Source organism: Pyrus communis, chromosome 15 (genome assembly GCF_041283825.1).
Source record: "Pyrus communis isolate YQ-2024b chromosome 15, ASM4128382v1, whole genome shotgun sequence".
Classification (NCBI taxonomy): domain Eukaryota; kingdom Viridiplantae; phylum Streptophyta; class Magnoliopsida; order Rosales; family Rosaceae; genus Pyrus; species Pyrus communis.
In genome coordinates, this window is record NC_142579.1 from 25,590,175 (window position 1) to 25,605,094 (window position 14,920).

At 36.6% G+C, this 14,920-nt stretch overlaps 2 protein-coding genes across 3 annotated transcripts; both read left to right on the plus strand.

Moving 5' to 3' along the window:
- The first annotated feature begins 567 nt into the window (after positions 1 to 567).
- On the plus strand, positions 568 to 5,479 carry LOC137734180 (cholesterol 22-monohydroxylase CYP90B51). Of its 2 annotated transcripts, none has more exons than XM_068473497.2 (8): positions 568 to 974; positions 1,147 to 1,471; positions 1,709 to 1,861; positions 1,950 to 2,192; positions 2,281 to 2,373; positions 2,466 to 2,544; positions 3,149 to 3,255; positions 4,657 to 5,479. In XM_068473497.2, exons 1-8 carry the CDS (start codon positions 763 to 765, stop codon positions 4,921 to 4,923), a joined length of 1,479 nt encoding a protein of 492 aa, XP_068329598.1. In that variant the 5' UTR covers positions 568 to 762; the 3' UTR covers positions 4,924 to 5,479. The 2 variants fall into 2 exon arrangements, with proteins under 2 accessions (XP_068329598.1, XP_068329593.1); XM_068473492.2 differs by having other exon boundaries at positions 569 to 974; positions 4,654 to 5,479.
- A 3,913-nt stretch (positions 5,480 to 9,392) lies between these two features.
- Positions 9,393 to 14,684, plus strand: LOC137735919 (succinate dehydrogenase [ubiquinone] flavoprotein subunit 1, mitochondrial). Its single transcript, XM_068475275.2, has 16 exons — positions 9,393 to 9,779; positions 10,270 to 10,437; positions 10,556 to 10,643; positions 10,896 to 11,042; positions 11,144 to 11,284; positions 11,775 to 11,860; positions 11,963 to 12,055; positions 12,143 to 12,206; positions 12,377 to 12,520; positions 12,656 to 12,843; positions 12,944 to 13,118; positions 13,203 to 13,373; positions 13,556 to 13,625; positions 13,721 to 13,841; positions 13,915 to 13,952; positions 14,330 to 14,684. Exons 1-16 carry the CDS (start codon positions 9,675 to 9,677, stop codon positions 14,430 to 14,432), a joined length of 1,902 nt encoding a protein of 633 aa, XP_068331376.1. The 5' UTR covers positions 9,393 to 9,674; the 3' UTR covers positions 14,433 to 14,684.
- The last annotated feature ends 236 nt before the right edge of the window (positions 14,685 to 14,920 follow it).

Below are 14,920 nucleotides of genomic sequence, written 5' to 3' on the forward strand. Positions count from 1 at the left end.
ATGAAAAATTGATAGAATCCCTCCATTATTTTTGAATGCGTTTTCTTGGCTTCAACTGCACAAACAAATTGTTCATTCTATTTTCAATTACAAGAATTCTTCTAAGAGAATAAATAAGATATTGTTCAATACCTTTGAGTTGTACCAAGAGATTAAACGGAATAGAAGAAGATGAAAAAAGAACCGATTTTCTTCACGAAAATGGAGAGCACCTCCATTTCTCCGGTACCTCCTCCGTCCATATTTTGCGACGCCATTAACAACATTGTCATCTTTTTCGTTTAAAAATTTTCTTATTGTTATCACCATCTTTCTCGTTCTATTTATTTAAATTTCGTACTTAATAGAAAGTATTTTTGTCAACTTCACCGTCTCTTTGCCCACAAAACCTTGAAAGAGATGGCAATGTTGACAAGAATACTTACGTGCAATTATTTATTTATACATATAGCATATAAATTAATGCAGGGAAAAAAAAAAACAACTCAAGTTACTGTTATCCGCTGTTTTTGCTCAAAAGACAAAAATGAAGAAGCTTATAAAAGGCGACCCATTGGCAGCAGAAGCTTTTCATTAAGTTTTTGGTTTCACAAAACCTACTTTTGTTTAAGAATAAGCTCAGAAGCTGCTTTTCCACAGCTCGAGCTTTCAAAGAAGCAGATATCTTATTTCATTTTTGTACTGTAACAGCTTCAGCTAAAATTAAAAACTCCCACAGAAAACAGCGAGAAAAACAAAAGTTAGAAGGCGGCAGCAGCCTCCATGTCTGACTCAGAGATTATTCTCTGTCTTCTTCCATCAATTGTAGCTCTCTTCCTCTTCCTCATTCTTCTCAGAAGGAAGCAGAACCAGAAAACCAGACTCAATCTCCCGCCAGGAAACATGGGTTGGCCTTTTCTTGGTGAAACCATTGGCTACTTGAAGCCCTACTCTGCAATCACCATTGGCAAATTCATGGAGGAGCATATCTCAAGGTAAAGAGTCACAAGTACCCAGAAATCCAAAATCCTTGAATTTCAAAACCCATGTTTTATTTTTTTGATTTGGGCGATGTTCGAACTTGGTGCAGAGGGCCGAGTACGCTGCTCTGGCTAACTTGGCTACGTTTTTATGTAAAACTTAAACTTTTGCTTGAAAATTCTGCAGGTATGGGAAAATTTACAAGTCGAATTTGTTTGGGGAGCCAACAATTGTGTCAGCAGATGCAGGGCTCAACAGATTCATATTGCAGAATGAAGGGAGATTGTTTGAATGTAGCTACCCAAGAAGCATAGGAGGGATTCTTGGGAAATGGTCCATGCTGGTTTTGGTCGGTGACATGCACAGAGACATGAGGATGATATCTCTCAACTTCTTGAGCCATGCCAGACTCAGAACCCATCTGATGAGAGAAGTTGAAAAGCACACTCTTCTTGTTTTGGGGAGTTGGAGGGAAAACTCTGTTTTTTCAGCTCAGGATGAAGCTAAGAAGGTAATTAAATCGGAAAGCCATTTTCGCAGTCTGCTTTTGTCTCTCTGCACTCCTCTCTTTGTTTCTCGTCCAATAATTGAATAAACCAAAAGAGAATCACGAGATAGAAATAAGAGGAGTGCAGAAGGAGAAAACGAGAGTGCGAAAATCATTGCATATTAACATTTTGTGAAATGAATGCTCGCGAATTAATAAAAGAAAGAAGCTTAACTGGGCTTTTTGAAAAAGTGATTGCAGTTCACGTTCAACTTGATGGCCAAACATATCATGAGCTTGGATCCTGGAAAACCAGAGACTGAGCAGCTGAAGAAATTATATGTTACTTTCATGAAAGGTGTGGTTTCTGCTCCTCTGAATTTACCAGGAACTGCTTACAGAAGAGCCTTACAGGTAAATTAATCAACATTTTTCAACATGGGAGTTCATCAGAGTTGAACTTTTTACTGTTTTCATAACATTTCTATTGAATTTTTTACAGTCAAGATCAACGATTCTGAAGTTTATAGAGTGCAAAATGAAAGAAAGATTGATGGAGGGAACCGAAAACATTGGGGAAGATGATCTGCTTGGATGGGTTTTGAAGAATTCAAATCTTTCAAAAGAACAAATTCTTGACTTAATATTGAGCTTGCTCTTTGCTGGCCATGAAACTTCATCAGTGTCTATAGCTTTAGCAATTTACTTTTTACCAAGCTGCCCTAATGCAATTCTGCAGTTAAGGGTAAGTCAAAAATATTAATTTTAATCCTTCTACTTTTTGGCTTTGATTATATTTTAAATTTTTTTTATGGATTTGATTTGTTCCGCAGGAAGAACACAGTGAAATTGCCAAAGCCAAGAAACTGGCAGGGGAGACAGAGTTGAATTGGGAGGACTACAAGAAAATGGAGTTCACCCAATGGGTAAGTCTTTTAATCATGGGCTCAAGTTTTAACTTTATGCAGTAAAAAAAAATTATTTCAGGATTTGAAAGTTTTGATGTCTTTTTGTGAAGGTTATCTGTGAGACACTTCGGCTTGGGAATGTGGTGAGATTTTTACACAGAAAGGCTCTGAAGGATGTTCGGTACAAAGGTGAGTGTCAAGGATAATTTAGTGTTTGTAGCCAAAAAGTCATCTGGAAGATGAGGCCGCTTATGCCACTCTCTTTTTACTACAAATCTCAGTTTAGCATAGACGAATAATACAACAGAAGTACAAAAACAAATATATTGTTCGACACCTACATGTCAAATTATAATTTATAAGGAAAACTAATGAAAAGAGCTTGAAAACTTTGAGTTTTAATGATAAAGATAAAATAAAAGGTAAAGTGAATAGTACTAGGATTGACATTTTAGTGTAAAAATGTGGTTTTTCGTTAAAATAAACAGTACCATGGGCTTTTCGTTAAAACTCCCTAATTTATAGGCAAGTAGAAATGACGAATCGCAAGAAAACATTTAGTAGGGCAACCTGGCATAATCAGTTTAATGATCAAGCCTCTTACAAAGGATGGAGTCGTTTCATTGGAACATTTACCTGTATGAGGTCAGATGGTACCAAATATGACAAAACTTGATCTTTTGTAAATGCTTATTATTAAGTCAATTAGGTTGTCCTACTGAAATTTTTCTCGACAAAAAAACTTGGAATGAATTCTTATTTTTATTTGGTTTGGTGTTTGAAACTTGGAAAGGATATGACATTCCATGTGGGTGGAAAGTGCTTCCGGTGATTGCAGCCGTGCATTTGGATCCTTTACTTTTTGACCACCCGCAACACTTCAATCCATGGAGATGGCAGGTCAGTCAATACCTTTGGCCTTTGGACAGCATGCCTCATAATTATTATTTTTCGTTATTATTTTTCGTTATTATTTTCCTTTAAATAATTCTTTGTGTCAAAGCTAAAAATAAAAGTAAAAAGAGTACCTGGCACACCATCCTTTTGGTTGTTCTTGTGGCTCCTACAGAGCAGCAATTGGTTGTTTAGTTATGGATCCACTCTTTAACAAAGAGATCCAAAAAAATTTAACTCCTTTCTAATTCTGATATTTATTATCCAGTATTAGCAATACAGTTATACATCTTTCTTTTATCAGATACATAAAATATCACGTTTGACATACTATGAATAAAAAATGTACTTTTGGGTTATGATTGACCTAGTCGGTACTTTGATTCGTTGTCGACGCCTCTCGAATCCCATTAGATAAGGCATAACAAGATATAGTTGCAAAGGCATATGATGAGAGATCTCGTAGATTTCCCATTCAGATGAAGTGTCTAGATCATCCAATTGAAAGGATTGGAAGCTGCATACTGTGTACGGACATTACATTGTCCCAACTTTCCTTTGCTTTTCTTTGTTGCCCTAGTGTGCGTGTGGGGAGAGACTTTAGGGTTTGGAGATGATTAGAATTTTGGAGCTCCCATGTGGACGTGGGGTATCATCATGGTGCCATGCACGTGCACAAAAGTGCTTTTGCTTTTCTAGTGGGTCAAATGCCAAACTGGTCCTGACCAATTTCTTCTTCTTTATTGACAAAAGGAGAAAAAAGCCCAAAAAGCTGATCCAGAATATCCCAAACAAACAAGGGAATAGAAATACTTACTTACAAAGTCCATCCGTCACAAAAGGTTTAAGAGGGTACACCACGGAACTTATGTGAAATTTGCAATGATTATGGTGCAATAGTCACACTCACCATGATAATGCAAGCTAACCTAGAAACTAACATAGTTCTAGATGTATATCATGTACTGCACAAATGAAGCCCTCGAATTTTTCCCGAACAGTAAAGTTGGCTCTTTGAGGCATTTTGTCAAATATGTTGGAGGTAACTCTCAAGAATCTAATGGGAGGAAACCGAGCCTGCAGGGTAAATTGACCCATATATTTTGCTCCTTAGTGAATCCGTCACTTAGACTATACAAATAGTAACTCATACAAAAGGAGAGTTTTGGATGAGGTTGCCTCATGCAACGACACACGCGAGAAGTGGGACGACCGGATGGGCTTAAATGCAAGTAGTCCTACTCAATGCGAGTTTGTTGTTGTTATTGTTATGTCAAACAGCCTCATTCTAGACTTTCTCCCTGTCCTGTATAGTATGAGCTTACAAAAAAAATAACTAAACTTTTGGTTTGATTAGATGTCTAACATGGTGATTAATTATTTGTGTTGTTAATGATTATGCAGCAGAATAACAACCACCACCACTGTGGATCTTCGTCATCATCATCATGCTACACGAGCATGACAAGTAACAACTTTATGCCATTTGGGGGAGGACCACGACTTTGCGCTGGTTCAGAATTGGCCAAACTTGAAATGGCCGTGTTTATCCACCACCTTGTCCTCAACTTCCACTGGGAGTTAGCCGATCCTTTCGACAAACCTTTTGCTTTCCCTTTTGTCGATTTCCAAAATGGCCTACCAATCACAGCCCACCGCTACGTACCAAACTAATCTCACATATAATCCCAACAATTTTAAACTCCATGAAATTGGATTGGAATCAAATCAAATCAAACTCCATTGTTTCTACTGCACCAGGGATATGAGAGACTTTCCTACACTTTGGTATGTTTCTACTGCACCAGGGATATGAGAGACTTTCCTACACTTTGGTATGCAACCGTGACATCCTGGACTAATGATACAACGTCTTGTAAGAACGCAGTTGTCATGGTGGCGTAGGAAGTGTAGATAAGTAGATGAGTCTTTCTTTGTACTACTAGACGTACTCAGATGCAAAAAAGGAAGAAAAAGGCCAAATGCACTGCTACAGCTACTCAGATGATATATACGTACCAGCCAGGACCACTCTCACCAAGCTGCATATATGCAAAACCCTAGAGGATAAACAAAATATCTCGTCTTCCTTTTCTGTCTCATTGTAAATTTGATTTTGTCTTGAGTCCTTCATGCATGTTGGGAGAGACTCGAGGGTAAATTATTTATTTATATGTAATAATATTTATTTTTCTTTTTTTTACCGTAAAATATTAATCATTTACATTTCCATCGTTTTTGCTATTTACTGTTTGATGCTCACCTATCGAATTGGTAATTTGAACTGTTCTAATAACTTAACATTTGAACAGCAATAAGTCCGCAGTTCAGTAACCTTTTGTTTTCTATGTATTTCTCACCAGTGTTACCTTGTAAGGTATATTCTGAAAAGTACAATAATAAGACATTAGGATGGCATATTGAATAAACCAAATGGACATAAAAGAAACAGATTTATCTCTTGAATTCCAAGACATGGTTGGAATTTGATCTCAGAATTGTATTCTACTCTCTACAATCTAAATGGTCTTGCTAGTGAATAGGGTTTAGCATTGGAATAGGGCCTGTATTGTGAGAGTAAATTCAATCTTTATATAGTTGTTAGGTTATCGCTTATTCAAACCTATAATTAAATGATAGACCCTTATTATCACAATTAGTACATCTTGTTACATCGCTTCTTCGGCACCAATATGATAAAATTATAGAGTAGAAACTAAATCACTACCTTTATTAAATCTTTATTGCTATAAGAGCATCTCCAATAGCCTAGCTAAATGAGGTTGTCTTGCTATATTAACGGAAAAACGCATAAAAATATAACCCAATAGACTTGCTAAAAGACTCGCTATTTTAGTTGGGTGAATTGTGCTCGCTAGATTTAACGAGGTGAACAGAGAAAATAATGAATCCGTTAAACTTTACATATTGTATTTATGCTTCTCCCTCAATCTCTCGACTCGGCCTCTTCGGTAGTGCGATGAGATGGCAGGGCATGAGAGATAACGACGTTGCGATAAATTATAATGACGGGCCAATGAGATCCAACAAAAGATCGATAAATTACGGCATGGAGATCTGAGCTCTTCAGCAACTGATTTTCATGCCCAAAGAAGAAGAATTTGACAAAAAAAAAGAGAGAAAATGATCACCGAAAGGGAGAGGTGAGAGGAGAAGTCTGAGCGTGCTGGAGAGGAACTCCCAAAATATGAATGGGTTTTTGACCCCTGTAGTGCAACAGTAATCGTCCTTGTTAGGTTTTATTTCGCTTTCCAATGTGAAATTGTTTTGTTCTTGTTATTTCCGTAGCTTCTGAAATGATTGATGGGTTTTTGTTCTTGTCGAATGTCGAATTGTCGATGATTGATCTCCCTCACTCCGGACCTGAGGTCTAGGAAGCTGGCACGTTATGGTTCTAAGAAATGAAATGTGGACCTTAATTAGGAAGGGTATAGTGATTAGGGATCGACAGTGAAAACTAACGGAAATCATTGTCGATCAATAAGTCTCTTTTTGTTTTAAAGGGCATCATATATAATTGGCCACACAAAATTTTCAACTTATATGATTTTCCAGCGTCTTCTTCTCTGTATGGTTTTCAGCTTGAGGTACAAATCGATTCCTAAGTTTTCGAATATGGTCCAATATTGATAAGCTTTGCAAGTCCACTACAAATTGTCACTACACTATCTTCCCAACTTAATTACATATCGATAGGCCATTTAGTACTACGGTCTAGTGGTGTTTCTCTATTAGGTTCAATTCTTGTCAAAGACGAATTTGAACCACATTATTTATAGCTCTATTGTAAGGCTAAGCTCACACCCTCCTCTTAATGTACATAATATCGTTTGTTCAAACAAAAAAAAAAGTTACATATTCATAGGTGTTAAGTTTTATCACAAAAAATTTCGGTGATATTATTTTGTCATATGGCCATTGTGGAATCCTACTCTTTAACAAATATAACACATACATGTCCAAACACTGACATAGTACAAAAAAATCAATTATTCAATGCTAACGTGAAAGAATCAGAAAATTGAAATCCACCGTAAAGGTGTAAGAACAAATCAAAATTTATTGATTAATTTCCTAAAGCCTAATCATTCTATTTATAATGTCTTTTTAAGGCTCCAGAGTCCAAATAGGAATAGAATACCAAAAACGTCTAAAACGTCCTTAAAACTTAAAACCCTAAACACTGTAATTAATGAAATTTGGCCCAAAACGCCCACTTCATGCATAACGTAAATCTTGATGTATGTTTTCATTCTCTTAAAAATAGCAGGTCATAGGTCTGAATCAAATACTAGAGCCCAGTTATGTAAAACTTAATTCTAAATGTAAGATTTGTGCCCTTGAACTTGATGTTCAATATATTCCAAAACTTAATCCACATCTCACATCCTTTTAAATCAGTGACCCCCATTAAATATATCGTTGTAGGGCAATGTGTGAAGGACATAGTTAAGCTTTCATAGTAGTTGGGGAAAGATGAAGGCAATTGCAAAATTGAGATTTGGGCTTTGACCCAACCTAGAACAGCTTTGTATCCGGCCCAAATTAATTCCGGAGTCCGGACAATACAAAGCCTGTATAATCATGTGATGGGCTCTAAGTCCATTTGATGCGTTCCCACATCCAATTGTTCAGATCAGATGTGAATATCTAGTACTGGCCCAAAACTGTGTATAATTAGCAAAAAGTCCGGCCCAATCCCAAATGAGAAACTCATAAACTCTAATTGAGCTTTTTTTTTTTTTTTTTTTTTTTTTACTAATTTGTAAGTGAAAAATCGACACTCTCCATTTCGATAGCGTTTTGAAAATTAACACTAAATTTACGACTAATTTAATAACAATGTTAGGTGTTTTCATACATACGTTTTTTTCAATTGAGAAATAAAATTACAACTAAACTAAGTAGTAGTTCATGTAACTTAATCATTGACGAATATGATTAGTTATCAGATAAACCAATGTTTGTTCTTGATTTTATTTGCTTTTCATTTGTGTGGACATATATGTGACAACATGATACGATACTATTCCTAATTGCCAATCCAAATTCAATTCGAACTCGAAGTCTATTAGCAAATGGTGGATCAAATGCCACATGGACCTTGTATTCTCTATGTCCATCGTGGCTTAAATAGCACCAACAGCCCCTTCCTACCAAACCTGCAAAATATTGGAATTCGACGTCGACTCATATAAGTCCTTTCCTAAAAGCACTTTTATGATGCCAATAGCCGGACATTATCCAACTGCACAAGCTAAACCGACTTATAACAAATTAAGTAAAGAAAAGGGAGGAGGAAAGTGATCAACGTGAGGTTTTTGCATATGAAGCGTGGTCAATAAACAATCACTAAATTCCATTGCGATATTTATACACAAATATGTCAACAAATTTGACAACTATGAAGCTAGTAATTGGTGCAAATGTGATTTACTCGAACAAATATTCTCCAGAAGTGATGTTAGCAAAATATTGAGCTTGTAGAATTGATATTGAACTCTTCATTTACGAGATTCAAATATGTTAAAACAATACCACTAGATATTAGTACTAAATGACATGAATTGATTTTTTGTTTTCTCGTCATGATATTTTGTGCGGAAGGAACTTGAATAAAGATGCATAATAAATCAAGTATATTTAAATATCGAATTCGTCATCTATGAGAATTAAACATATGATTTTTTTTTAAATAATATATATATATATATGACTTAACACTGACAAATGAAATTGAATCACTAAACCTTAATAATAATGATAATAAACCAATTATTATTGGGTGATTCCACATTATTAGTTAAAAGGAATTAATTGAAGCCATTACCCCTAAAACAACACTAAAAGATAAAAAATGAGAAGTTTAGTTTAGTTTAGAAAATTGCGGATCAAAAAATGCCGATAAAGATATGAAAAGTAAACCCGTCAAAATTATTGAATTCTCCTCTTGGGTAGGAAGTACTTTTTTTTTTTTTTTTTTTTTTTTTTTTTTTTACAGTGACATATTTATATTACTAATGAAATAAATAAATAAATAAATATTAAACTTACAACTTACGAAATTTAATCTTCGAATTTATCAATTACAAATAAAAAATATCATTGAACCGTAACAAATTGTGATAAATGCGAGGAACAAAGAAGCACGGGACAAATTTTTAATGAAACTTTTTAACTCCTTTTTAACTGTTAAGCTTTCGCTAATCACATGCTGACGCAACAATACGCAAAACCCACTGTCTACTTTATTCCCATTTCGTTGCTGCGCTTGACATTTCGCCTCCACTCTGACGCCGAGAAGAAACAAACGCCGGATAACAGCAGAGACCCTTCCACTCCAATCCCCCGAGGTAAACTCGTAACCAAACACCCCCCTCAGAGCTACCACTGCTTCCGGCGACATGTGGCGCTGCGTTTCTCGTGGGCTTGGCGTTTCTTCCTCCAAGAGATCCGCCTCCGGTGACTCTCTTAGATCTCACTTCTCCAGGCTCTTCTCCTCCGAATCTGTACGATCACTATCTCAATCTTTGGGTTTTTCCAATCTTGTTCTTCTTAGCTTCATCGGAATTGATCCGAAACTGTTTGTTTGTTTGTAAAGTTTTGGTTTTTCGGATTATTTTATAATTTTTGTTGGATTTTAATGGGATTCCAGCTGATTGTTTTGGTATTTGTCTTTGTATATATGCATGTACTTGATTTTTTGCGTTCCTTGTCTGTTTGGTTGCCGAGAAATAGCTGGAAAATAAGGGAATCTAAGCTTAAATGTGTCTGATTCTCCATTTTTTTTCTCTCGAAATTGAAACGGCCTCAAACGACCTCATTGCTGATATTGGATTAGCTTCCTTTGAAAGTTAAAGTTGGATTCAAAGTTACTGTTTTTGGCTTTTAAAAATGCAATTTGTTCGGTTGATTATTTTTTAATCTGCGCAAGTTTAATTTTATTACTTTGTGATCGATTGTATTTGGTGATAACATTGTGCCTTTTGAGGTTGGCAGGCTACAGGACGTTCTCCGTACACTCTGGTGGATCATACTTATGATGCTGTAGTTGTCGGGGCTGGTGGTGCAGGGCTGAGAGCAGCCATCGGACTTTCGGAGCATGGATTTAACACCGCTTGCATTACTAAGCTTTTTCCAACTCGTTCACACACCGTTGCAGCCCAGGTATGAGATATTGCAACTTAATCCAACTATTGCATATAGCTCCCTTGAAATTATGTGTCTCTGTAAAGTTCGTTTCTTTCGGTTGGATATCCTTGTTTATGCCCTGAGTTGTGTGTAGGGTGGTATAAATGCTGCATTAGGAAATATGACCGAGGATGACTGGAGATGGCACATGTATGACACAGTCAAAGGAAGCGATTGGCTGGGTATGTTACCTGTTAAGATTGACCCGATTATGATTTTCATTTGATGTTTGACTGGGGGCATTACACGTAAAACACTTGGTTGTATAGATTATAGAGGATTGTTCTATTTTAGTTGTGTAAGGATTTCCTAGGCACCCATATTCTTGCAGAGTTACACCACCAACGTACACTTGCAGACAGATCAACATAGGCTATGTGGTTTTATGACTTTTTGGTTGTATTTTAACATGTAAGGGTTTCGTGTTTCTATAGGTGATCAAGATGCCATCCAATATATGTGTAGAGAGGCTCCGAAAGCTGTGATTGAACTTGAGAATTATGGATTGCCATTTTCTCGAACCGAAGATGGAAGAATATATCAACGTGCATTTGGTGGTCAAAGTCTTGACTTTGGAAAAGGTAAGACAATGTATCCATGCAGTTTTGAAGTTGGTATGTTTGTCTTATGGTTTCTATTGTCTGACATTGGCTTCCTTTACCTTTATCTTGCTACCCTACAGGTGGACAGGCATACCGCTGTGCTTGTGCCGCTGACAGAACTGGGCATGCTCTATTGCATACTCTCTATGGACAAGCTATGAAACATAATACACAATTTTTCGTTGAATACTTCGCTTTGGATCTTTTAATGGACAGTGAGGGTAAGTTGATGCATAATAACGCACCTTATTTGATGAAAAAACAAATAAAATCAGTGCAAGTTGCGATCCTTTTGTTTTGGTTATTGAACAATAGGAAGACAAACGTTTCAACAAACCAGAAGAATATCAGAAGTAATTAGTTATATTCAGACTTGCCTTTCATGAGAAGAAAGTTGTAATACACACTACATATTGGATGAATTTGATTTGATAACACGCTCTTGTACATTAAATTCAAAAACTTTTAAGTGTCTTTTAGTGAAATGGTACTTCCACTTAAATGTATAAATCTTAATCCTCACCATTTTGCAGGTTTGGTCTTATATGTTGATGCTTTGGTATTTTACCAGGGTATTCTATATTGTGTAAAATGTTCAGCTGTGTCCACTGTATTGATAGAATTGCAAATAGAACAAGACAAAAAGAATCATGTTTGTATATCCAGTGTGCATGTTGTTAAGGTAATTGATTATTGAAATTGAATATTCAGGGACCTGCCAAGGAGTCATTGCATTAAATATGGAGGATGGGACTTTACATCGGTTCCAAGCATCATCAACAATTTTGGCCACAGGGGTACGTTTTCTGTTTTTTGTTCCCATTGGAGATATATCATTGACGTTCACCTTATTTCATTTAAGCAATCATATCCAAATCTATCTTTTGTGTTTCTCTCAGGGTTATGGTAGAGCTTATTTTTCTGCAACCTCCGCCCATACCTGCACTGGAGATGGTAATGCCATGGTTGCACGTGCTGGGCTCCCGCTTCAGGTTTGTGTTTAGGTCCTTGCCATTCTTTAATCAATAAGTACGTGTTCACTGTCATTATTTATATATTTTATTGTATTCCTTCTGCAGGATTTGGAGTTTGTGCAGTTTCACCCTACTGGTATATATGGTGCTGGGTGCCTCATCACTGAAGGTTAGATTCTTAAGGTTTTGATAAGTTTGTTAGGTTAACCTAAATTTTGGTTAGTGATCTACTCTGTAATCTCACCTTATTATTTGTTATTATCTTGTTGCTTTAGTCACAGTTCAATTGAAGTTGGAAAATCATATATTCTGATTTTTTTTTTTTTTTTTTTTTTGTAGGATCACGGGGGGAAGGTGGTATCCTAAGAAATAGTGAAGGTGAGCGATTTATGGAACGATATGCCCCTACAGCAAAAGATCTTGCTTCTAGGGATGTTGTGTCGAGATCTATGACTATGGAAATCCGGGAGGGTCGTGGTGTAGGTAATGATGCATTCAGAAATGATATTGACCTTCATCCATACTGACACTGCTGTGTATCTTTGAGAAAGACTCCTGCTATCCATTTTCTATGCTTTTGGTGCGTGTTTTAGTAACTGTTACAGCTGTTTTCATCAGGACCTTTGAAGGACCACATCTATCTCCACTTGAATCATTTGCCCCCAGATGTACTCAAGGAGAGGCTTCCTGGTATCTCTGAAACTGCTGCCATTTTCGCTGGTGTGGATGTTACAAAGGAGCCTATTCCTGTCTTACCTACTGTGCACTATAATATGGGTGGAATTCCAACAAATTACCACGGAGAGGTATGAGTTGATATAATTTATGTCAGATTATTTAGTCAATGGTCTGCAATGTAGGGTGAAAGTTTGCTTTTGCTGACCAACATGCTCTCTTATTTTTCAGGTACTTACCATTAAAGGAGATGATCCAGATTCAATAATACCTGGGTTAATGGCAGCGGGGGAGGCAGCCTGTGCATCTGTTCACGGTGCCAATCGGCTTGGTGCAAATTCACTCCTTGACATTGTTGTTTTTGGTCGAGCTTGTGCAAATAGAGTTGCAGAGATCCATAAACCGGGTAAGCTTATTTTCGTGCTAATGAAGATAAATCAATAATAATATACAGATGAAAAACTTAAACTTCTCTAATTGGTTTGTGTAGGGGAGAAACAAAAGCCCCTGGAAAAGGATGCTGGAGAGAAGACCATTGCATGGTTGGACAAAATAAGGAATTCTAATGGCTCATTACCAACTTCAAAAATCCGGTTGAATATGCAACGAATAATGCAAAATAATGCTGCTGTGTTCCGCACACAGGAAACATTAGAAGAAGGTATTCCTTTTCACAGAAGTTACAGTGCCCTTACCCCATTTTCTAGCTTTCGGGATATATCAAGTTGCTTTATTGTATTCTCTTTCAACTGAAGATCTCATATTCTTCCCAAACTTTTAGGTTGGAGATCACTTACTGTTGCAACCTTTTATTTACCCCCCTTTTCTATGATCCTTTTGTAGGTGCTCAGTTGATTGACAAGGCTTGGGAGAGCTTTCATGAGGTTCAATTGAAGGATCGGAGTTTGATATGGTGAAATTTTTTTTTACGAGAATGTTGACGAATAAGTATATCATTTGCTTATTTATTTCATTAGCTTACGATTCAAAAATAATATCTTTTGACAGGAACTCCGACTTGATAGAGACTATAGAATTGGAAAACCTTTTGATAAATGCCTGTATCACCATGCATTCTGCTGAAGCCAGGAAAGAAAGCAGAGGAGCACATGCTCGTGAAGACTTCACGGTTAGTCCTGTTTCTTTTAGTTAGAATGTCTTTTCCATACCATTATATAAATGAAATTCCTTTGGTTTTGCAGACGAGGGATGATGAGAAATGGATAAAACATTCATTGGGGTAAGTCATTTTTTCCATCCTCTTAAGAATAATATTAAATTAAAGAGAAAACACAGGTAGAATGGTCAGTTAGGCAAAATTTTCGCTTCACAATTACTTGATAGATCAAACAGTTTATCTCCTCTAGGCAAGGTTCAAAAGTAACCGTGAAGGTTTCATTAGACTGTTGTCTTTATATTTTATAAGTTCACACCTTTTACCCTATATGTTTGGATGAGGGACTTCCAAAGTCGCAAGGAACTTTAGACTCAATTATTAAAAATGCACGTTCTTTGTTTAGCTGTCTATTCTAAGTTCCAACCGAGACTGTTTTGGGAAATATGTCGTTATCTATTCTTGGCATTTCGTTGTATAAATTATGTTCATTTTCTATGCAGGTACTGGGAAAATGAGAAGGTCCGACTAGACTACAGACCGGTTCACATGAACACATTAGATGATGAAATCGAGACATTCCCACCTAAAGCTCGTGTCTACTGAGAGGGTCCGACTAGGCTACAGACCCGGTCATCCATAGTCACGCAGAAAATCTTTTTACGAGCCTGTAGTGACTCACTCCGCAAAGAATAATTCTGTCAATTGTTGTAGGTACAGCTTTTTGACTAATAATTTATTGCATTCATCTGTTTTAATAACTGATGCGATCCAACGTATCAATAATTTCAATCGCGGATTTGAATGTGTATTTTTGCTGCAATGGGGAATAAATCTCAGAATGTATTTGTTGGATAAGCCCGTTTTATGTGTTAAACCGCCAGCATACTCACGGATGTGATGGTGTTTTTGGTTGAGGGCCTCTCTAGGCGATTTGTTGGACTCTTGATTTGCTAGTGAATTTGTTTAACGTATCGGCCTCGTTTGATGTCCATGATTAGACTTGAATGGATAACGCTATATTCAAGATATATTGATGGTCGGGTTCTGATTTTTCGTGGGGGATTAGACATGAAGAAAAATTACTCGTTATA

Excerpts from the sequence above, each read along its gene's own strand:
- LOC137734180 (XM_068473492.2), top strand. The coding sequence starts at position 763 with ATGTCTGACTCAGAGATTATTCTCTGTCTTCTTCCATCAATTGTAGCT. Across the intron at positions 975-1,146 it reads ATGGAGGAGCATATCTCAAG|GTATGGGAAAATTTACAAGT; the intron begins GTAAAGAGTCAC and ends AAAATTCTGCAG. Across the intron at positions 2,374-2,465 it reads AAATGGAGTTCACCCAATGG|GTTATCTGTGAGACACTTCG; the intron begins GTAAGTCTTTTA and ends CTTTTTGTGAAG.
- LOC137735919 (XM_068475275.2), top strand. The coding sequence starts at position 9,675 with ATGTGGCGCTGCGTTTCTCGTGGGCTTGGCGTTTCTTCCTCCAAGAGA. Across the intron at positions 9,780-10,269 it reads GGCTCTTCTCCTCCGAATCT|GCTACAGGACGTTCTCCGTA; the intron begins GTACGATCACTA and ends TGAGGTTGGCAG. Across the intron at positions 11,285-11,774 it reads TCTTTTAATGGACAGTGAGG|GGACCTGCCAAGGAGTCATT; the intron begins GTAAGTTGATGC and ends TTGAATATTCAG.